Consider the following 24,873-nt stretch of genomic DNA (forward strand, 5'->3'; position numbering starts at 1 on the left):
TTCCTCTAAATCAGGATTTGCTCCCTGGCTGCCATTTAAAAATAACTTCAGAATAATATCTGGAGACACCCCACCTCTCCTCTTTCAGTTGTATCACTTGGAAATTGCTTATTTGCTAAATGAAGGTTGTTCCAAATCTGAGTTTGATGCAAGGCTTGGATTACACTGGCTGCTTTTCAGTGCGATTTACATGAGAAAAGATAACGTTCTCCACCCTCACACACTTTCATTTCTGCTTTTCAGAGCTTTTCTTAGCTTCCTGCAATACTGAGAATTGCTTTTCTCCTCACTGAGGGAAGGCTGGTGACTTTGACAGCTGCTGGGGTATCCGTAGTCTGTCACTCACAACTGCAAGTCACAAGAGCTGAAATTCTGCCTGTGTCTCTCAAAATAGGTTAGGTAGTTAGCAGAAGCATTAACAGAGCCATTCCTTATACATTATGATTAATTGAGCATGAATTATGAATTATAGTTCACATTTGGTGCTCAGCATGCTGCTTAGGAACACTTGTCACATGTGGTACTCTTCCATTTTCCAGGAAGAATTAAAGGATGTTTATAGAGGAGAAGGAAGTATTTTGATGTTACTGTGGCGTAAATTGGAATCGCTTCACTGTTCAGTGATTTTGGTCTGGATTTCATCCAGCATTACTCAAGGGATAATTTTACCCAATTTTTATTGCATTTCTTCCTTGAGATGTTTTGTTTTTTGTGGGTTGTTGTTTCTCCTCTCCCATTTCAAGGGAGTTCCTGATACTCAGGTTTGTGCCTTCACCTTTGTTCCCAGTCCAGGTGCTGTAGGGCAGGCCAGCAATATTCTGCTTTTGGGGCAAAAATCAGATTGTAGGCTTTTCATCTGTTTGGGTTTTTTTTTTTTTTTTTAACAAGGCAGAAAATGAGAGTTTTAAAATCAATGTTATTTCACTACATCATTAACATAATGATAGTGGGGATGAAAGAGCTGTACTGAGCCCAGGAGAAACATTAAAAATTTAATACACTGCATTACATGTAAATCAGGATAGGTATTTATTCCGCAGTTTTGAAAAAGCAGGAAAACATAACTACATACTGGGACTGAAGATGTTGCTCTGTTCTGGTGTTATGCTAACATAGATTTTTCAGCTGAGTTCTAAACAGAATAATTCTGGTTAAACTCCCCCCAGTTGTGGTCCTTTCACCAAATTCACCCCGGTCTCTTGACTCTTCTAATCCAAATCCCCCTCAATTTGTCCCTCCAGCACATTTCTCTGTGCCACCTCTTTTCTCTGTGTCCCAGCTGTGACCTTCAGCTCCCAAGGAAGGTCCTTATTGCATGTAAAATCCTGGTGACAGAAACTGGGCTGGAGACAGGAGCTGATTTACACGCAGGGACCTCTGCTGGGTCCTGGGGAGGACCCAGCACAAACACAGACCTGACACAGCAATATCAGCTTCTCCCTGCCTGAAGAGCTCCTCCAGGCCCTTCTTTCACACATCTACATTTCATTGTACATCACAGATCACTTAAAACTTCTTTGGGATTTGTTCTTTCTCCAGTTTTTGTTATTATTAAATAATCAACACTTACAGGTCCACAATGAGATGAAGTAGGGGAAAAAGAGTTCTTCAAGTCACTGATTTCTCTTGAAAGTAATTCTGCCCTGGGCTTATTTATACAGATAAATCCATGGTTCTAATTAAAACGGCTACATGTGCAAATGCAAATGGATTTTTGCTTCTGCTTTGAGGGTGTTCATACATACGTCTTGAAGCTTCTTTGTGAGCCTCATGGCTCTCCCATGAGATGTTTTCTGTAGGACAACCACAATGCAGGTAATCAATTGTAAAGCACAAATTCTAGCAGAAACACACATTTTTAAAGTTACTGTGAAGAGCAGATTGAGAAGAAGATGTAGTTTGTCTGTAGAAAACTCCCAATCAGAGAAAGCGATGATGGTTTGGAATTGAGGATTTATTGAAAAATCTGAGTTTACCCAGTCTTAGAGACCCTATTTTTACAAGGTCTAATAACTTTGATTTTGCAAAAGATCTTGAAAAACAAAATCTCTCTACATGTAATAGACTGAATTTATTTAGAGACAAATATGTGCCAGAAGAATAGAGGATGTAAACCAGAAAATGTAGAATCACAGTGAAATCTGAATGAAATTATTCTGTCAGCAAAGAGTATGGCATGAACAGTATCTCAACCTTCTTATTTAAGGAGGATATAAGGAAGGGTTGTCTGGATGTCATCCACAGAACCTCTTAGAGACATACCTTGACAAGCCTAAAAAACTAATGTTATTTATTATCTAAGGGCCAAGTGTACCACAGCAGAGGAACTAGTACATATTACATCAAATCTAAATATTTTAGCAGCTATTATGGTTATTGTATATGGAGTATAAACATACATTAATAGAATTTTTGAATGGATGGAATTTGATTGCTCTGGAAATTCTCAGTTAATGTTCCCACTTCCTACAAACTGCTAACCCACCCCTGTTGGTACTTAGTGTCATGTCTTAACTTGTCCTACCTCATCATTTAATTAATATTTGTTTCTGTAACACTAATTTTAATAGTGTAGCTTTAAGCATATGAAATAATCTGAAATTCTTTATAATTAAAGTAGAACATGTCACTAAAAATGGTAACTTGTCCAGAACAACCTTTTCCCTACATTTATAAATTGAAAAATATAAAAAAATCACAGGGACCATTTTTGTAATCTCTCATCTTGCACAGATGTGAATTAGTTATGCCTTGGACCTTTTAAGGGGATTTTTTTCCCCTGAACCTGCCTTGATTTGACCTTTAAACCAGAGATGATGAAGATTATTCCCTGGAGTCCAGGGCGAGGTGTTCCATCGCGGTTTCGATCCCGGCCTTTCTGTACCGTGCCCAGCTGCAGTCAGCCAGCCCAGTTTGCTGACCTCTGCTGTGCTAAACAACCCAGCCTTGCTTTTTTGGGGTGAATCGTGATTCTCTTTGATTTTAACAAATATTTTCAACCCCTAGAACTTCTCAGCAGAAAGGGCGTTCCTCCTGTCCCCTGCCCTTTCATTACTCCTTTGGTTTTGACACCTTTCCGTTTATTAACTTCACCCACGGTGGATGTGGTGCTGGATTTAGCATTCTGATCACGGCTGAAACAGTGTAGGGTCTGTTTGTCTTTAAATGCTGAAGGCACATCAGGATTGTATTTTGGCCATGAGGAGACAGGAGGATGACCATGCCCACAAATTTTCAGTTTCTGTGCCCACTGAGTTTGTCTGAGCTCATGTTGTATCTTTGCTGCTGGTACATTTTCTTGCAGAGGGAGGATATACTACAGCACTTATCTTCTCTGTGCTTGTGCTGGCTCTCGGGGGAAATTTGGCCTTTTTAGTATGCAGTTCAAACACTGTCTGAAAAGGAGCCATGGTTTGGGTAATAATTTTTCAAACAAATTTAATACACTGATTTCCTTGGGATGAAGATAAAGTACTGTTCCATCCAAGATGCACCTAAAGGGCAACTTGTTTGAGTTAAGTTTACTGAAACAGAAGTGACAGAATATCAATTTGTTTTCTAACTTCATGTCATAGTTGAGAATCAAATAAGCAATTACATAAGAGTAAATTGGATTTATTTCAGTATCAGATTTGCAGTTCACTTGTTGGTTTATTTGACTGAGATAAAATAGCCCTTCATTTTACAGTAAACATGCTCAAGTATTACATTTGTTTCTGGGCTTCTTTGAGCTTGTAGTTCCTCAGCCTAGATTGAAAACATTCCTGATACATAACATGTGACTGACTGACTTAACACCAGAAGCCTCCCCTGTAGCAAGGTGATGAACAGTCCCAAATATCTCTCACTTTGCAATGAGGTGACTTCTAAACTGGTGCCAATTTATTCATGTCAACTTCTTCCATCATTTGCATTTACCAAAACACCAACATTAAGTGTAAAAATAAGACCTCATACATATGTATTTGCTTAGTTGAAGGCCTCAACCAAGTGTAAATATAGATCCAAGTTATATGTCCCAAAAAGGGACATATCTTTTGTTTTAGAAATATGGCATTTTAAGATTCTTCCTAGATTTTTCAAAATGTTCAGATGCCTTTAAATAATCCCAATTGTCCTACTAAAAGGAAGCAGACTTCAGCAGGCTTTCCCATTCTGTTTACCAAAGAGCTCTTACTGTAATTTGCTTTGTTACTAATTATGATTTACACAAATGTTGCTGCTTCCTAACACTACCTAGGGCTCCTAGACAGCTGCAAGGATTACTGCAAGGAACTGTACGTGCTCACTTCCAGGCCTCCTGCTCAAGGTGATGGGATTGCTTCCTTCCCCTGCACTCACCCACCATGTACTTTGCAAAATGTGTCAAATCAGACTCTTCCAATTCCATTTTCTCAATCTGAATTAATTCCCATGGTGGAGAGGCAAAGATCATGTTGCTTTTGTTTCAGTTCATCTTTAATACAGAATTATTTTGGAACATTCCATTACAAATTACTTCTGTATTAAAAAAGCACATTTTTTATCTAGCATTGTAACGCCTCTCTAGCCCAAACAGAATTTTGATGAAATATGTGAAGCTCTTTGCCAAATCCCTGAGCCACTGAGAGTCATTCCATTCTATACAAATCAAATTTGTGCATTTATAATAAGTGTTAAAGAAAATCCAAACATGACAATTGAAGTTTTACAAGCCTGAAAATTACAGCCCAGCCATGCTAAGTGACGTTCTGACAGCAATGAAACTGAAATTTGGCAGCCAAAAGCCGTATTTAGCTGTTTGCTGTGATGGTTGTGCTCCCCATGAATTCTGAAGGAGAGGAGCAATCTTGGCCATGTAGCTGCAGTGCATGCAGCGTGCAGGAGACAGCCAGGGACCTACATGCAGAACAACTGCTGCCAGCCAAGGGGGTGAGCTCAGTCGATTAAAAGCTGAATTAGCCTCTGAATGAAGGGCTCAGGGGAGCTGCCCACACAGGCCTGTGCTGGAGCTCACAGGCACTGCCCAGCCCGTGCTGCCTCTGCCCGCCGGGCTGGGAAATGCTGCACTCGCCTGTAGGGTGCTGCCAGCCTTTCAAACACTGAATTCAGGTCTCCTGCTTCTGCTCCTTGCAAACATTGCTTGAGCCATGATTGGATCTTCTTATTGCAATTGTTTCTCCAGGTTCTTTCAATAAAATAATACTATACGTTAATATTGTGTTTATTTTTCTAGCATCTTCATTTGCAGATAGGAAACATCAAATTCATCTGTGTTTCCATGTGGAATTGGCAGGCTCCAGCCCCTTTGGTTCACCTGTGAGCATGTTCTGTAGTATTGCGGCACATTGGGAAGGAAGGGATGCTGAAAACTCATTTTGACCTTGGAGAAAATCAAAAGTATTTAAGCCATTCTGAGAACTTATTCATCTAAACTGTTTTTGGAGAGCTCACAACTTCTCTAAATGATCTTAACAGTGCCGAGAAAGTTTTATTAATGTCTTTCTAAATCTTTTCTTGTTGTAATTGAACTCAGAACAATTAATTGCTTTTCTCTTTGCAACAGTCTTACGTATATTTAAAGGCCAGGAGCATATCTACTAACACATATAATACATATTTTCATTTATGTTTTTTCCCTCTCACAACACAACACAGATAGGCTGTGTCACAGAATTTACCATGTCCAAAGTTGCCCCATGCTGGGTTAAGGACTTGGGTGGTTTGCTCACTGGCTTTTAGCAAGGGGTGGTAAAGAGTACAGCACTTTCTCCTCCACAAGATTTTTAATTGTTCCTGTGACACTCGTGCTCAGTCAACAGTAATATTTTGCAGATTAGTCCAGAAGAGGAAGCAAATGGCAATGCGAGACAAAGAACAGAAGAGCCAGAAGTTTCTCCTTGTTCAGGGTGATCATTTTCATTTCTCCATAGTAAGACTAAGTGTTTTTTTAGCCCTTTTGCACAATTACTTGGACACCCGGGGAGGGATTGCTCTTTTCACTCATTTCCACTTCCCTTCCAGTCCAGCTGTGTCAGAGGACAAGATCGCCACTCTCAAATAGTCTTTACTGCTCTGAAGGAGAGCAGTTTGTGAGAGTGGTGCCTAATAGGCTTCTGACAGAGCCAGCTGGGCAAGTTTAAAGTTTATAAATGGATAGTGTGAGCTATGTCAGACAAATCTGCTGGAGGAACTGTAGGAGTGTTCCTGTAAATGTTTTCAGTAGAATTATCTCCACCAGGGAATGGTGACAAGTACTAGCAAGCCTTGGAGGACATAAAAAAATAAACCGGACATGCGATTCAAAAATACTGAAGGCTCAGAGCTTGCGACAATACTGCTTTTAGGGGAATGTCCAAAAGCCAAGACACTAAGAACAGGCAGCAGTATTCTGCAAAGGAAGGGTTAGAAATGTTAGGGCAATGTGAAGTTAAGAGCTGGTGCCCCTGCAGCCAGGGTAGCTTTGGTACAAGCCACTGCTGCTCTGGGTCACTTGCATTGCTGTAAGTCAGGAGCCAGCATGGTGAAGTCCAAAGATGTGCTGCTGTAAGAGCAAAATCAGGCACCATTTCCATGTGCTGGGATTTATTTGCTGTTCAGGGTTTACAGTCATCTTTGGCAATTGCTTCTTGCAGCCACAAAACCAAATATATCCTATACTGAAGCACAGCAATAACAAGATTTGAATGTCATTAGGGGCTGCTCCTACACATCTTGTATTAAAGCAGCTAAGTGTTTAACCCATGAATAGAACTCCTATTATCTTTGCTTTTGAAACCTCAGTATAGATCACTTAACCACTCTGCAAGAAATCCCATGAGAGACCAACAACAGCAGGGAACAAAGTCGGGCAAGAAATAGCAGATTGTATCTGCTAGAGCTTTTTAAATACATTTTTCATATGAGTGCAGTCAACTTGAATATTACTCCTAGTATAGATTAATTTAAGGCATATTTTTGCAGAGCATGAGGCTCTGAGAATTTGGCCAGATAGTTCTTTGACTAAAAAGCTCTGCCAATTATATACAGCACAAAGGAGAGAATAATACATGAAATGCATAATATGCCTTTTTCTTCACTACATGGGGCTTAAAAACAAATGATACAGATCCTCTTTGCATTTTCCATCTGTGCTCAGGTAAATCTGAGGTAAGAATCTGTTGCAGTGGAGTTCATCTAGCAGAGTGAGCTACAAAGTTTGTTAGTTCAGTGTCCTGGCAAAAATGTGGGCATTTGAGAAGTTTCAGTGTTGTACAGGATCAGCTATAGTCTCATCAACAGTTGTGTACATCTGGAGGATCAGGGTTGAGGAGGTAATAGCAATGTGAGATCTGCCTGTATATAACTTATTGAGAAGGAAATTAGAGACTTTTTTTTGGCTAAAAAGCAAATTACCTTATTCATATAAATATCTTTTATGAATAGCAGCAGATCTGCATAGCATCATTTTGTAAGGCCTCAACTCAGCAGAGCTCCTAAGTACGTTTTGATTGAAGCCCTTGCATACATCCCCAAATCCAGTGGGACCATACATGTCATTAAGTGCTTTCTTGGGTCAAGACCTAATTGTTTGAATTTACAGGAATTTCAGGTGCTTATTTACATCATGAGAGATATAAAATATTTTATTGTAATACTTTTCAGTGAAAGAAAGAACTAATGCAAGTTTACTTTCCCTAATCAAGAAAGGTGTGTGCCACTATTACATCCAATTGCAATACTAAAAGGCATCCCAGGGCAAAAGAGAGCCATACGTCACTCGAGTCACTTTGTTGAGAATGCAGATTGTGTTGGAATGGATCATTCACGTGTTGCCAAAATTTACTACATGACTCAGAAGTTGGATTAAAATTCATCGTAAAATTTTGTTTAATCTTAAAGGTGGCTTGCACACTATATACAAATAACTTGTTATATGGACTTCCTGAAGAATTTATCTTATAATGTAATTTGGAGAATACTTGAATTGTTTTAAGAGCACAGCGTAATCACTTAAGGTCTACCTATTTTCCCTTTCACTGAATAGTACTTACTTTCTTAATTTTCTCTGCCTATACCAGAAATGTAACACCTTTTAGCATCAGTCCTGGGGCAAAATATTGCAATTTAAATTCCAATCCCTAATCTGTATTCTGTGAGCTACACTTTATCCATGGCATCTACTTGTCTATTCAAAAGGCCTATCCATGTATATCCTGGGTTCTGTGCAGACAGGCATTTAGGTATTTGAGCAATTCTGCAATGTAGCACGTGAATTACGCAGGCAGGTGTCTCCTGCACATCACCTCACTGCCACAACAGTGGCAAACACCTCCTGGCCTTTTGGAGCAGCATGTTCTCCAGGCAAATAACTTGTCAGATGTGTGTCATGCCTGCAACTTAATAATGAAATAGGTGGAAGGAACCGGTAATTTCAACACTGAGTTGTCATGGCAAGAACTGTAGTATTCAAAAGGTAGAACTGCAGTCATGTAAGTATCTCCATCTTAAAAGGCAGGCCTGAATGAAGCAGAAGCAGCAGAATTTAGTATCTCTCCCAGTGAGACCACAGAACAAACAAGCCTCTGCCTCCAGCAGCCCTCACTGAAGAGTCAGCACATCCACAGTGCTTCTATGTGAGGTGAGAATCAAGTTTCAAACTGATGGAGCCGCGATGGCAGGCACCAAACCAGGTCTTTTCCTTAAACATGGTTCCAACAGCACGTGCTGTACCATGGTGCAATGTGGCCATCTCCATGCAGCCCTGCTTTGTGCAGCTGCAGGCTGACACACCAGAGACAAACCACTGATCACACGTGTGTGCAAGTGAGCCCTGCAGAGTAACCTCTGCTCAGGCGTGGTCAGCAACACAGCCCTGCAAATTGCAGGGAGCTGCAGTGTGTTGTGTGAGGTTGCTGATGTGGACAGATAGGTTTACCAGCTCTTTTCCCTCCCTCAGTCCTCAAGTTCATCAAGGCAGCAGTCATTACAAAGCCCAAACCATACAGACCAACACTGGGATTAGCTTGGTTGGAGCATGGTGCTAATAGTGCCAAGGCTGTGGGTTGGATCTCTGTATGGGCCACCCACTTAAGAGCTGGACTCATCCTTGTGGTTCCCTTCCAGCTCAGATGATTCTCTGATTCTGTGAACAACCAGATGCAGAAGAGCACATCAAGGTACTGCTCTGTCTGCTCCTGCAAAACTGCTGTTAGTTCCCTACCTCATGAGAATTCTCCTCTGGTTCCTCAGTCTCCATAGGGCTTTAAGAACCTTCCTTTTGTCTTGCCAAGATAGGAACTTGCTCCTGAGAGGAGCATATTTGCTAGATTCACATGGAATCTCACATTTATGGAGGGTTTTCCATGGTGATGGCAGAATGGGGCATAGATAAAGTCAGCACTGTCAAGAATGGGACGAATTCTCAAAGACTGTAAAGGAGGTGTCAGCTTTACCAAAATCCTCCCTAACTCAGTAAGGAGGTGTTTACAATATGTAACCACTTCTATGAATTTAAAAGCTATTAAAATGAGAGATCATGCAATGTATGACACAGCCATCTTTGCCATACATGGACTAATGCCTTACTCTTCCAAAAACTGCATTTCTTTTAAGGCACATCAAATACCTTGTCTGAAAACTTCCTTTTCTTGTAGCATCCAAATTACAGCCAAACAGGTTTTTACACCTGCTTTTGCTAATGACTTTCTAAATACAGAAAGATTAATGATAGTTATCAAGTTTGTTTGCTTAAATTTGTATAATTGTCTTTGCTCTGTAATATCCAACACGGCCCATGGTGTTGGCAGAGCAGAGTCAGAGGGAACTGAAACACTCTTTTGCCAACTCAGCTGTTAGAAACTGTAGCAGGAAATCAGGTTACCTGTTCAACTCCCCTCTCCCAGGGGAAAATGGCACAAAATGCACTTCCCCCACTCCCTGCCCTGGGAAGCTTTGTCCAAGGGTTTGGAGAGTTTATGCAGAAGCTCGGGCAAATGTCACTGTCATGTATTGATTGGCAAATAGTCCCAGCTCCACCCGACACACTGTGCTCTGTGGGACTGCCCAGGGTGCACACGTGGTAGCAAATGATCTGTTGAGGCTGCCAATACTGAGTTTGACATACCATCATAAACAATGGTTTCTGACAGAAAAGCTGGTATTAAATCAGTTACCACAAAATGGCTCTGTTTGTGAAGAACAGTCACACTATTTCATCAGATATGCTTTGAGAGCAACCTTTTATACAGACGAATTTCCATCATATCAGGAGCTTAAGAATAAAACCTCATCTTTAAAATACTGTATTTTCCAGGGTTAGCAAAAATGAAAGACTATTTAAACCTTCTTTGAAACCTTGTTTCCTTTCCAGTTATTGTTCCTGCAGCAAGTGATAGTGATATCTCAGTAGAAGTTCAGACATGCTTCAGGTGACTACTGGGATAAATTCTACATATACTTTGCATTGATATGTCAGCACAGTAAATGTAGTCTAAAAACTTGGGTGTTCTGAAAAACTGGCTAATCATGTAAACACAACCTACAATGTCACTCTTAGTGAAAAAATCTCCTTTTTCACATCTCTTCTCCTTTGATTACCTTTTTTTCGTGTACCACTTGTCTTTTTCCATCAAGTGGACAGAAAAAAAAGCAAAATCTAGAATGAAAGCCCAAGCCAAAGAGACCTTCTGCATCTAAACAAAGTGCTATTTGCATCAGGCAGTGGTTAGGTGTAATTTAGATAATCCAAAGTAGGTCACCTTCATGAGTCTTCCAGACTTTCCAACTTAGCAACTCAGATGGATAATAAAACAATTTCTAGTTAATGAGAGAACATCAGAAAAAAAGAACTGCAGGAAGCTGTGAACTGCAGTATCTCCTTACTGAAGACAGAATGCCACATGGCAAGAACAGATGGGTAATCCTTCCATGATTATCCTCGACCACTGGCTGAAAGAAAAAGCTGTCACAACACGGAGGGCTGTATATAAAGTACATATACAGCCATTTCTCCTCATTGATAGTAAAAGGTTTTATATGCAAAAGATTACAAAGAAAAAGGGATGCTTTAATGTGATGGTGAAGGGAATAATTCTTCCATTTTCCTTCACTTCCTGAAGTGGAGCATATGCCAAGGTCCTGAACTAAATTTATCTCTCAGAAGGAAGGTGTAATATACATTCCACATCCATATTACGTATTTCATACAAACTGAACATAGAACCTGCTTTTATTGTCTTTGAATCCTGACACAGTATGTTCAGTTGATAATTTAGACAGTGTTACCAGAATGAAATGTTGGTGTCGAAAATTTGGCTTTTGCATATTCATTGACACCAGAGTTTGCATTTGTGATGTGGCAAAATGAAACCAGAGCGGATTAAGAAAGGTTTGCTGGAATCTCAAATTTTACAAAACCACCAGAATGGAAGGCATTTCTTGCATGCAGTGGTTACCTCTCCACTGACTTTAGTTCTGCCTGCGCACGTAAGAGAGAAGCTGAATTTTATAACCCGCTTGGAGAGTAGCCTGATGTAAAATGAGTATGTGGCAAAGAATCTTGGTTTTGTTTATGAAAATATGGAAGAGTGGATACCCATGGTACAGTATACCTGAGTGGTGAAGAACACACATGTAAACCATAAAATGACTGAACTGCAGAACATGAAGTTAATAGTGGTTCTGTGGTTCCAAAAAACTCAGAATAGACTTCCTCTGCCTTTTAAGTCTAGAGATACACCAGTGTTTAAAAACAAAAAGCACAGTTTTGGGAACTTGTTGCAGAGCAGGCAGTGACCTGTAGTCTGAAATGGTGAAATTCTCAGGGAGTAATTCCCTACCCTGTTTTACTCTTTCAGATTTGATGCTTAGTCCAGCAAGACTGCCAGATTCCCATGGAAAAGGCCTATGTCCTCCATATGCACCAAAGGGATTAGGAATCCTGTGTTGTTCTGGTAGAGATGGAAGGAAAAGAAAAGAAAAGAAAGACTTTGTCACTTTGAGGAAGGAGCCCAAACTTCAGAAGGCATTGCTACTGCTGCTGCAGATTACTCATTGAACACTGCTTGTGGCCTGTTTCCAACCTTTTCTATTCCTAAGGCATACTCCATAGGTGCTGTAATTTTTTTGATATCATAGGAATATGCAGAAAATTGCTATTTGTTCTGTATTCTTCACAGATTTTAAGACTGAGTACATTAGAGATACCCATTCTTAGACAAATCAGTTCGTTCACCTTTTTCCCCTTCATCTCATAACACATATTCAAAACCTAAATCTTGATGTGCTAAGGACATGGCTGTTTTTAAGAAAAATGCAAATCTTCACTCTGAAATAACTTAGTCTTCCACTGATTACAGAATGTGCTTCTAAACTGCCTATGAGTCAGGCTGTGAGTTGGAGTTCAGATAAGCCTGCAGTGTTTGTTCACCAGATGGACCATAAGCTCTGCAAAGTAGAGCAAGGGATATTGCTTATTAGCACTGCTCCCAACTTCACTGATTTCTTTGTACAAAGTCTGGTTACTTGATGCAATTTTAGACTGTATTTACACTGTTAGGAGGAGGAAACATTTTTTTTTACAACAGGATAGGTAAATCTAGCAAAGTAGATCAGACTAAAATGGAACTGAGTATGGTTCTTTTTTTACATCATTTTAAGTAGGCAAGATTGATACCCTCCATCTCTCAAACACACCCACACTGAATTTACATACCTGTGCAGTGGCAAAAAAATATTTAAATCAATTATGTCTTGGGATTTTAGAGCAAATTAGCCAAGTCACAGTTTTTACCCTTGCTTATAACACTGTCCCATTGACAGTTACGTGCAACCAACGTAATACTTATATAAGAATCAAATCAATTTTTTTCTCTTATATACTTTGTGCTAGATACTAACTCTCACCTAACATGGAGAATTTTCAGAGTGGTAACTCTCTCAGGTGTCTTCTGTGTAACCTGATTAAATATTTTCTGATGAAACACAGCTCAATCAAGCTGCCATTATTCATAAACATTAAAATAAGAAAATTCCTTTAACAGTTGTATGCAATTTCTGTTTTTAGTTTGTTCTTTCGATTGCTACAGTTTATTTCTTCAGTTTCTGTGATTTTTTTTCCATCTTCATATTCTCAAGATGCTCAGCCTTGCCCTTTTCACTTTTTAGTGTGAATCAGCACAAGAAGAAAAATGTATTAGTAGAATTCTCTTCCTTTTATTTGGCCGTTTTCTTTAGCACAGAAGAAGGATGCTTTGAACAGTTAGTGGTCATTGGTTATATCACAGTTTTAAAAATGAATGCCATACCTACTGCACTGTTCTTTCCAGATTTTACAGGTCTCTAAATATGGTAAAAGGAGGATGTTGAAGGAGGAGAAATCTGCTCCTCTCTCTGCTCTGCTTTTTCTGTCAGTGCAGAAGTGTCTCATGCTGGGGCTCCCACCCATACACAGGGCTGACTTTACACTGAAGACTCAGATCTTTATGGCCTATAAATTATTGTGGTTTGGATACAAATCTTCTCTCCAGGAGAGCTTTCAGTAGGACATGTGTGAGACTGAGCATGCACTGCCTTATCAGTCACACTAATTACATACAGAGATTAGGGACACCCAGAGACATTTTCCAGCATAAAAATTACCCCATAAAATCCAGAGGAAATTTTCCGATAGGTCATAAAATTTTTAAGAACCATGGATCACAAGTTCATCACAATTACTGCTGTGCTCCTTTTATAGAAAGCAGTGTTGCCCTGTGCTGAAGTATTGCCTGCCTTGGACGTTGCTGTTAGGGCTTTTAGCCATTTCAGGGTATCCAAGGGAATGAGTCTCCCATTTCCTAATGAGGTATGCAGGATTGGAATCAGGTCCTGAGGCTCTTGAGAGCTCTTGGTCATTTGGCCTGTTCAGAGCCTGTTTCTTTCTGGCACCACAAGCACCTCCTGCCATCTACAAGCCCGAGAGAAGGCTGCAGGGAGCAACCACTTACTAGGACCACAACCTCCTTTTGAAGAGAAAAGCATTTAATCCCTAGTGGAAGATGCTTTTATCTTGTATTTGTCAGCAAAATTGCTTGACTGTGTTTATAATGCCCAATTATTTGATAGTTTGGAATAAAAATTATCCATCATCTTCCCGAGTTGTGCAGAATCTGCCAGAATATTCAGGAACACTTTGAGTCTCTTTCATTTCTGTGTTCTAACAGCTCACTTCACTGCTCTGTGGGACCAGCACATCTGATGATGCACGTGCAACTGGTGTGGATGCTCGACACTGTCAAAATTTGTTATCACGGGCTCTCTGCCATCACCCCAGTTGGTGAAAATGGGGCAGGGTTCCATTGCATGAGTGGAAGGTCAGCTTCCATTTCAGCTTCCACGTTGCTCTGCTGTCACAAACAGAGGAGCCTTTCTGGGCTGGCTCTCCTGGAACTCACTGATGCTGTAGTTCAACCTCTCTGTTCCAGAGACACCTTGACACCTTCAAAGAGTGTGGCACTCTTTGAGACTGACACATCATCTGCTTGTGAAATGTTCCAACGAAGGATGCCTCCTGTAAAATTTTATTTGTAGCCTCACTGGATCATTATGAAAATTCCCTTAATAAAAAAGATGCTTCTGAATCTCACTACTTCTTTCATTTTCTTCAGATCAGAAACTAAAGCACTTCTAATGGAAACAAAATCCCGCTGGTCTGTGCAAATCCTACCGGGCTGTCATTTTAAAAAGCAACTGTTCTTCCCAGGAGATAATATTTTTTACCTTTGGATTTGGTTTGTAAAGTGGAATTAGGCTTAGAAAAAGAGATACTGGTGCAGGCAGATTAAACAAACCTCCCTACTTCTGTCCTATCATCAGATAATGAGATCTTTCAGATTAGAAAGCCAATATCAGTATGGGAGAAAAAGGCAATTGAACTCATCCGTTATGTTCACTTCTTGAGCCTTTTTTTGAGGCTTTTAGTTACAGCCGCCTTGTGCCCGGTCCCTGCAGACCTCACCTGGGGAGGTGTTACACCTTGCTCTCGCTCTCAATCATTCGCTGAGGCGAAACGCTGCCAGGGACGCTTTTGCTTCAGGGGAAAAACCCCGAACGCATCATCTCAGCCCTGGGGGATCCGTGCCTTGTGCCGGTGCGCGGTGCGCCCGCAGGTGCGGCCGGGCCGCCGTGAGGCCGCGCTCCCTCAGAAGATGGCACTCGCCGCCCGCCCCGCGCCGGCCGCCCCCTCCCCTCCCCTCGCCGCTCTCCTCTCCTCTCCCCGCCCGCCGGGAGCCGCCACCGCCCCGCCCCGGCCCCTTCCCCTCACGCAGCGCCGGGGCTCGCCCGCCCGCCGAGCACCCCGCTCCTCCTCCGCCTCCAGCCCACCCTCCTCCTCCTCCTCCTCCTCCTTCCTCTTCCTCCGCCAACCCCACCCCTGGCCCCGGGCTGGCCCGGCCGCGGGCTGCCGCGCCGCCAGGGCTCCCCGCCGGCTTCCCCCATCCCCACGCGCCGCGAACACCTCCTCCTCCTTCCCCCCCTCCCTCCTTCCCCACCTCCGCCCTCCTCCTGCTGACGTCTGGCTCTGCCCGCTGAAAACTCGGTGCCGCGGCGGATGCGGCGGCTCTCGGCAGCGCGGCGGCGGCAGCAGCAGCGAAGATGGTGGCGGCTCCGTGCGCCCGGCGGCTGGCGCGGCGCTCCCGCTCGGCGCTGGTGGCGGCGCTCACCGTGCTGCTCCTGCAGACCCTCCTCGTCTGGAATTTCACCTCCCTCGACGCCGGCGAGGAGCAGCGCGGCGGCCGCGAGAAGCGAGACCGCGGCGGAGAGCAGCGGGGGCAGCCGCAGCGGCGCGGACCCGCCGCCCCGCACGGCAAGGCGATGGTAGGCGGGGAGCGGGAGCGGCGGCGTCTCTCGGCGTCTGGCGGCACTTCTGCCGGGACTGCGGCGCGGGGAAGTTGGGGCGAGCGAGGCGCGGTTGCCCCGGGGCTCGCGTTGCCCGCAGCCCGCGTGGGCGCCTCCCGCAGGTGCCGCGGTCCTGCCCCGGTCCTGCCCCGGTCCTGCCCCGGTCCGGCAGGAGCGCCCGGGGGGCCGCGGTGCGGAGGCAGACAATGCACCCGTGGGATCCTCTCCCTTCCCCGAGAGAGGGATCTCTCGTTCCGTTCCCGGCACATCCCAGCATCCCCGAAGTTCGCGGGCGAGCCGCCTGCCCCTCACCGTCCCAGGGGTTTGTTTCAGTGCTACTTTGCTTTTTCCACCCGGCGTTCTTTATTGCACAGCTCTAACAGGCCCAGGAGGTGACGGGCAGTGAAATGTAATGCAATCATTTTATTAACCGCTGACAACTCAGGGACACTGAAATGTGCCCACATAGGATGAGGACCTTGTCTCTTATCTCGTTCTTTTGCAAACTCCCCGGTTTTCATTCAAATGACTCGGGCCTGAAACCACAAGGGGTTGCAAATCTGTCTCTATTGCCAGTTCAGTTTTCTATTTTTGAATTTTCTATTTTTGAATTTTCTAATAGGCATGTGAAAAGGCAAATTAACAGTGTTCTTGCAAACCTCAGATATGTAGCATCAGTACTAGTATTCTCTAGTTCAAGATAAGCTTCCTCTGGTTTTCATGTTCTTTTAGCAGTAGGCTTACATGAAGTAAGTGATGCCTCTCGAAGTGCATGCTTAGTTCTGTCAGTTTCTGTATTTTTGTTTACATCCCTGAGAGGGAATGTAAGAACTCGGTACTCAGAGGTGCCTTACCCTGGTAAATTACAGTGAGTGATTCGGCCTTGAAAGGATGCAAAGAGCTGAGCTCCCAGCACATGAATACTCACTCCATCACTGACGTTTGGGACAACCTGTAGTACGTACCCATCCACTGTATGTAGATCCTGCTCTGCTTTCTAGATGTGAAAATTAAAATTCTAGTTTACTGAATTCAATTTTTGTCTCTACACATAATCTTGTCTTGGTATTTGCTTGATAAGTGTAGCTGTTTAGGCTCCACTATTTTTCCTCCAGCACCTTGCCCTCTGCCTCTTTTCCTGTCCATCCTGTTTCATCTCTGTCTTCTCCAGCTTTTTTCCATCCTGATCTCTCCACTGTGGGTTATCACGGTTGGCAGATGCTGGTACCTGGGCAGGCAGGGGGCCGGGAGAGGGCAGGCTGCACCTGGAGCTTCAGCCCTGCTTCCCAGACTTTCTAGGAAATGATCCTCTTCTGTGGGCTCGGGGCTGTGTGGGAACGTGTCCTCTTAGCAGTTGTCCTACAAATGTCCTGGCACGGTGTCCAGTTTGCACCCGCTGTGCTGGAACGAGTGCCACGCTCGGGGTCGGGAGCTCATTGTTTCCATGCTGGCCACAGGCAGACTCTGGATATGAGTGTTTCGATGCTGGCAGTTATGAATCACGCCTTTTGCATACAGTTTTGATCAAAGACCTAAAGATGGAGCACTGGGGTTCTGAATGGAAAACATATTTTAAAACACATGCCGAGAGCTCGTTTCCCCTCGTTATCTAAATGACTGGTATGGATCACACTGGGCTGTGCCACAATGCCTGACTTTGATATTAAAAATAAAAAACCAGGCAACAATGCTCAAAGCAAGTGGCAGTGTACTTAACGACGCTTTGTCAAGAGATGATTTGGCAAGGCTTCTTCAAGATGACTTTATGGTACTTGTGGCTTTGCTTAGCCTGCACACTGGGAAGTCGCCACCATCCTTAAAATTACTTTGTCAGAATACAAAACCTCACACTTAAATATCCATCTATTGACTGCAATGTGCTTGGCGGAAAAGTGACAGGGAAATTGGCTTTGTGCAGCCTTCTGCCTTAAAAACTTGGCACCTGTGTTAATTTGGTAGGTAAAGTTTCCAGTCTTGCCTGTGTTACCATTCTTGATTTCAGACTCGGTTCACGAGGAAAATCAATGACTAATGGAATTGTATATCATCTATATAAAGGAAGATTTTTTCCTGTTGCTTTGTTTGCACATTGCAATGCAATTTATGTAATATCCAAGCAAAGTTAGTGTCCTTCTCAGTCCGAATTTCCCATAGTTTGTGTATGTCAAATTGTTTTGCAACAGTTGGAGAAGCTGACTGGTGTGAATACAGTGGTTCCATTATATCCACAAGTCTCGGGTTAAGCACATCTGAGGGGCCCTCCAAGGATTTTTCAAAGATTTCTCAGTCTTGCTTTTTAACCAAAAATAGTATTGATTTCAGTGTGTCTTTGGTCTGTGAGTGGAGTAGTGAGTTTTAATACATTTTGAGGAGTATATTTTTGAAAGGCTGCTAAATGTTCATCTGTGATGTAGTACTTGATTTTTATACTTTTTCACTTGCCCTGCTAACTATCCTTATATGAGCCTTTATACTAAATAGTTATGCAAACCAGAGTTTGGACACTTGGCAGAAGACAGTGCTTTTCAAACCTATGCCTGAAAGTTGCTACATGAGGCTACAGTGCTTCTATTTATCTTTTTTTTAAATTTGTTTCAATCCTGTGTACAAGACTGAAATGGGGGTGCCTGTTTTACTGAGTTAGATATAAGTAGTGTGAGGATTTGGTAATTTGTGTCTGCAGGAAAAGAAACATAATCCTTTGAACCAGGTGTTTAAAAGATATTTAGGTTTTTATTAAATGCTGTCAGATACATGCAATAAACACTATCATTTGGCAGATAAAATGACATTGCACTGTAGTAAAAGGTTTGCCACTGTACCTGTATGTAATTGAATGGGAATTGCCAACTTGGCAGGAAGAAGCAATTTTGAATTGAGCAGTTTTGCAACTGAAAACACTTTCTGTGCTACATCCCCTGACCAGCTACATCTGGAGCTTTCATTAGTCATAAGCAGTTTCCTGCAGTTGTTCCATATTTAATTAAACCAGCTTATAGATACTTCTAAAGAAGTATCAACTGAACAGTTAGCACTGATTTCAGTGGGTACCTGCAGCCGTTCTTGCAGCTGCACCCTTTGCACAAGCTTTATTCATGCTGCATAACTCAAATGTCAAAAGCACAGAAGAATTAAGCTCCCTTCTGAGGATAGGTGGATTCTTATGGAAGGGTCTTTATCTTTGAAAAGTGTGCAACAGCTTTTTGTGAAAATACTGTAAACATGCTCCTCAATCTTGGGTTTCCTTAATGCAGCCTGCTAGCGATGGTGGAAGGGGCTTGTGGATGTTGTGTGTTGGCAGCCCAAAGGGAAGAAAATGGGATGCAAATCCTGCTTTGGGGCTGCTGAGGATGAGAGGGGTGTGACAGCAGAGCATCTGCAGCTGTGATGTTGCACTGACAGGCTGTTGTGCATCCCAGGGATGCACTTGTGCTGCCCAGCTGTGGCTCCTGCCTTAGAACTGGGTGTTGAAGGCTCTGTCTGTGGGTACCTGCTGCTCTTTGTGCCTCCTGGTAGCCTTGGGTTTTCACTGCTGCCTGTTTGCCATAAAGCAGAAATGCCAGTGCACTCTTACTGTCAGTTCAGTGAAATACAGCTCCTGCCTGCTGGTGTGGGATCAAAGCATTTCTTCAGTCTGAAATTTAGTGTGTTCTTTTAAAGAAATGGTGTGTTTCTTGCAGCATGAAGCTGTCAAAGGAACCAAACATATCGATAGCTCAAAATGTTGAGAACTGTAGAATGAAAAGAAAGTGTGCTTGGGGTCAGTGAGCAGTTTTAATTCCAAGCAAAAGTTAAGCTAGGGAGAACAGTCCTGAGGATCATCAGTGCCTTTCCTTCATTTCATACCTGTAGTGGGAAATGTGGTAGTTTTCTCTTTTCCCAGCAGTGTGGAGAGCAAGGCTGGATCCTCCATGGATTGATCAGCTGAATGTGCTCCCGTCTGTTTTTTCTTGCTTTTTCCTTCTTTGTTACCTCCTGGTGATGCATGCTGAGCTCCAGCAGGCTAAAGGTGCAAGATGCAAAAAGTAATTACAATGTGTGCCTAAACTCTGCAATCCCTGTTGGTTACTGAAGCTAGGAAAGGCATCCAGGGGCTGCTCTGCTCCATGCTAAGGGTTATAAAAACTGTGATCAGTTGTTGCCACTAAAAGCAAAGTACCAGCAACTCTAATGCTGGAAAACACCGTGGGAATCGCACAAGAAAGAAAACCCAGGAGATTTTACTCCACTTTCTCTACGGTTCATCCATGAGTTATCTCCCCAAGCCGTTTCCAAGTGCTTCCCCAAACTAAGACTGCAGAATTCACCTTGTGTACGTTATAAAAGCTTGGGATTCTTTCAGGTTTGGAAATGAGAGTTTTCCTTTGAAGTGTGTGTGCCCCTGGAATGTTCAGATTGTGCAGGTGGATTCCCAGCTCTGTTTTGCCAGAAACAAACACACAGCCCTGTACCCTGTGCCGAGCATCATGTGGGAGGTGCAGGAAGGTGAGTTTGTGCAGGGAGCACAGCTTTCAGAGCAGCACTGAGGCACAGCTTTGCTCAGGGTGGCAGCAGGTGTGTGCTGGAGGAGGGAGCCTCTGCTGTGGGCGAGGAGCTGGGAAGAGTCACTGGAGTCCCTGTGAGTTCACTCCACAGAGCTGCACTTCAGTGTAAAATAAGCAGTTAAGCTCCATAAAACGAATGAGTTTTGAAGAAAAAAGGAACTATTCCACCACTGATTTATTCTTTTTTGCTTAAATCAGTGAAGGTATGGGTTCTGTAGATGGAGACACGATCAAATGGTACCTATTTAAATATATTCCACTCTAAGTATCTTGTTGATATAGACCTGTGGCTTCAGTAATTTAATCTGAACACAGGAAATGAGGCAAAACTGGTTTTCAGAAAAATTTCCAGACCTGAAAAGTGCAAAGAAGCTTAACATGAGTGTGTTAAACTTCAGTCCAGAATGAATCAACCTCTGGAAACTGGGCTCAGTGAAACAGCTTAGTTAAGATTCCCGTTGTGAATAAAATAATTAGCATTGAGCTATTATGTGGCCAAAAATTACGTATTTCTTAGAGAATGGGTCTGTAGTACTGACTTGACTGTTAAGGATGGTTTTACTTATTATCAGGAGCTTAATCATGCTGCAATATGGCTTTAATAACAATTGAGAAGGAGAATGGAGACAACTCATCATTTAGTAATGGCAAATGGGGAGACAATACATCTGCAGCTGGAAGGTGCATATGCATTTTTACAAAGTCTTAACACTTGACAAGGTACACAAGTTAGTAAAAAAACAAATCTTTGCATCAAGTGAACTAAAATGCATCGTTTAAGGGGAGTATTAGAAGCAGGTTAGACTGTTGGGCTCCTGCAGCAGTTACCTTGCTAAGCATCTCCTCTGCAGGAATGTGGGAATGTGTGATATGAGATGGATTGGAAGCCTTTTCCAGGCCACTGGTGTATTTTTTGTTGTCAGTTTTTTATTCCTTAATGTGTGATGGAATTTTGCAGATGTTCCCTTTGAAATAGAAGCGTTTTAATTTTTTAGCAAGAGAAGACCAGCTGTTTTACAGGGGACATACCAATCCCATTTACTTGCTGTCAGCTATTGCAAAATGGGTACTTTTTGGTGTAAAAGGCCCTCATTACCTGCCACATGTTTTCACTCTGTTCAGAAACATTTTTCAAAATATTTCTTCCTTTCAGCATTGGAAGTCCGTGATCTGTGATATGGCATCTTATTAGTGCTTGCTGAAGGGCCAGGAGTACAATGAAAGCGTGATTTTAATTTGTAGCAACAGTCAAATTATATAACCTCGAGGATTAATTTTAATCAAATACTTCCTGATTTTTCTTTATAGTGTTAAAATTAGATCTGGCACTTCACTGAAGCTTTTGCAGTGACTCTTTAATTGGAATACAATGTCCTGTATTTTTTCTTTTGACTTAGGCTGATGGGATGTCTGATTTGGGCAGAGGCAGGAGCATCCCTGTGTGGATACTCAGAGGGCACATGGGTTCTGGTGTGTATTACTGCTTGTATGACTGGAGTTCGAGGACTAGCAGTTTCAAGTGTTTGAGTTTGATTTTTAGATTTGGAACCTCAGTCTTTCATTTTTTTCTAAGTAATGGTAGGCCTTTGATGCTGTTCCACAGAGCATGTGTTGCATGGGAGGCAGCTCTGTGGGACAGGGCAAGTTGAAGTTTTGGTTGCCTACTCTCATCAATAACCTCTTGACATCTTTAGCCAAGTGTGTAGGGCCCCATAGCTAAGGGTGGCAGGTAATTTTGGGTTTTTCAGTTATTGGTACTCCAGACTAGTCCTCTTTGGTCTGATAATTGTGGTTTTTATCTCTTTCCTCCAGAGGAGCCAAGCCCTGGCAGGTCCCAACCTCATTCTTCCCTTTCACACTTGGTGCTGCTGATTATGGCTGTTTCCTTTTGGGTGCCTGAGCCTGGGCTGAGTCTCACAAACGTGTGGGGTCTGAGGCCATCTCATGACAGAGCTGAGTGTCTCCAGAAGGTAATTCAGCTCCTTTGAGGTGTGCATCTGTGCAGGAGCCTGCTCCTCTGTGCCAGCAAGGCAGGGGCCGTGGCAGGGATGCTCAGGTACCTGCCATGCCTGTAGGAATCCATTTCTCCAGATGCCAGCTCTGGTGTTTGTCTTCCCCAGTGTGCAAAGTGTGCTTAATTAACATCCCATCCTTCATGGAATCGGTGTGGGTTTGAATTAATCTGTTCTTGTGAAGCAGTTGAGATCTTCAGCAAGGACCAGGAGCTTCTCAGCTGCCTCCATTGGTATAACTCCATTAAAGTCAGTACAGACCAGCTGCGGATTCTGGACCCACAAATCTAATTATTGTTATAATGATAGCATCAAACAAGTAATCATTATTTTTACTCTCTCTTTTTATTTTGAAATGAGAAAATTATTTCCTCTTGGATCAGTGAAAGTAATTTACATTATGCACAATGATGGTCTACATGAAAATATAATTATTATTCGTTTGTATGGCACCATCTGGGCACTAGAAGCTTCACAGACACGTGAGGAAAGGTCCCTGTCTTGAAGAGTTTACAGGCTGAATAGCAAGTTAGAGCTGCTAGGAGTTAACCAGAGTCACAAGTGGAACTTTGCAGTATTGTTGTGTTCAGCACAAACAAACCCTGCTTCTGTGATTCCCACTCACCACTCAGAATTTCTCTGTGACTGGCACTTTACAGCCTAGGCCTGGGATGAATTTAAGGATCGATTAGTGTGGATGGATCAAAAAAGAATGAAGCAAGAGGCTGGTGTTATAAATTGGCTGCCCAGTTGGTTTTGGGCAAGTAAAGGATATTTCCAGGCTTCGCTTGGAAGCACAAAATGCTTTTGATCTGTGCTTCCTCTGGAGTGATTCCCAAGCTTTACAACAAGCACAGGACTGAATGCTTTTCTGAGTGTGAGTGTGCACTAGAAGTGAAGAGTCCAGGTTTTTATAACTCTGTAAATATAAAAATTGAGCAACACATAGCATTACCTAAACATATATACAGTGTAACCTTGCTGAGCACTGAAAGGGTCAGTACAGGACACTGAAATCATATGACTTCTTATTTTTAGAGATGATTAGAGAATTCTTCCAAGGGACAAACTATTTATAACATGTCTATAATTTGCTGCTTTTCTTTTTTTTTTTTTTTTTTTTAATGATGAAATTAAACCAATAAATGAATACCAGTTAATTTAAAAAGTTAGCTAAAAAAGATTTCACTGGCGTGTGGCTGACTCTGAGGTCAGATCGTGAATGCCTCCCACATACATTTTGTTTTCAAGCTACTGTTCTGTTGCTGTTCTATTATTAGAGAGTAAGTGGGATGCTTATTTAAAACAATTCTACAAAGCTGAATGACACTGCAAACTTTAGTTTAACTTGGATTTGGTTGAATGAGTCATGGACACTTATTTCTGCTTCATGCTGCAGCCGTTGATTGCCCTTTGATTGTACTTTTTGGTTCAGTTATATTGGTGAAATCTCAATATTTTTCTTCAAGTTGATGCTATTCGCTGACGTTTTGTGGTGGTCAGTTTTGGATTTCATGCTGTCTGAATTTCTGAGACGTCTCTCATTTTGTTCTTAAAACTCATCCTGTTTCTAGTTATCTTTGTTCTTTATAATTGCTTTCTTTCTGATTCAGGAGCACACACGGTTCAGTTGAAATGTCTTCCTTCAAAGAAAAAGCATTTGAGGCCATGACTGTATTGACTAAAGTGAAGCAAGCTCCCTGAAACTACATCCAGCCTGTTGACCCTTACTTGGGAGAGGCACAGCAAATCTGAAAAATGACATTTCCAAGGGAATTTTTTGGTTCTTTAGAATTGCATGTCAGAGAGGCAAGTAGAGTCCTACGTGTTCTACCTGTGCACTCAGCAGGGTGACAACTGGCCACCCTTGATGAGCAGTCCCACAGTTGCCAGTGTCATTAGTTATTTAAGGAACTTTTTTCTTGCTGTGGCAGTGTACCTGGAGCTGTAACTGAATAAATGGCCATCTGCTAATTATGAAAATGTAAACTGGACTTCTCTGTGGAAATGGAGCATTACCAGAGATCTGGATTGGAGTCATCTTGAACAGGCATGTAAATAAAAACCAATCTGTTATCAAGCTAATCCTCCCTTGTAGAAAAAAACACTCTCATGAAAACTGGCAACTTTTCTGTGGAGATTCACATTTGGGTAGCTGGGGATAAATATGGGCACCTAGCTATATTGACTTAGATGTTTACAGGCTTGCTTATGCTCTTAAAACTTGCTGTGGGTGCCTGACAGCTGTTTAAATATGTAAATAAGAATTCAGGTGGCTACCTTATGGCATCTAAGTTCAGCAACTTGGCCCACAGTGTGTAAAACCAAGGAAACAAGCAGAAGAGGAGTGAATGTAGTAAACAAAGCTGTTAGTGTGTATGCACTACGAGAATAATAATACTTTGCACAGCTACTGTGCCTCAAACTGCTTACGTTTTGGCATTCTCTGGCATTGAGTTTAGTCACTCAGTGGCAGAAATAGA

General features: G+C 42.4%; 1 protein-coding gene across 4 annotated transcripts in view; it reads left to right on the forward strand.

Annotated features, from left to right (window-relative positions):
* Positions 1-15,479: 15,479 nt before the first annotated feature.
* The window catches only part of XYLT1 (xylosyltransferase 1), a 170,224-nt gene continuing 160,830 nt past the window's right edge, over positions 15,480-24,873 (forward strand). For 2 of the 4 annotated variants that reach the window (XM_063414179.1, XM_063414183.1), the window contains exon 1: positions 15,481-15,813. In XM_063414179.1, coding sequence (XP_063270249.1) covers positions 15,592-15,813 — 222 coding nt within the window. In that variant the 5' untranslated portion in view covers positions 15,481-15,591. Of the gene's footprint in view, positions 15,814-24,873 lie in introns of all 4 variants that reach the window. The other 2 variants (XM_063414180.1, XM_063414181.1) reach the window with 2 other exon arrangements.

The sequence above is a fragment of the Prinia subflava genome, chromosome 17, assembly GCF_021018805.1.
Source record: "Prinia subflava isolate CZ2003 ecotype Zambia chromosome 17, Cam_Psub_1.2, whole genome shotgun sequence".
Taxonomy (NCBI): Eukaryota; Metazoa; Chordata; class Aves; order Passeriformes; family Cisticolidae; genus Prinia; species Prinia subflava.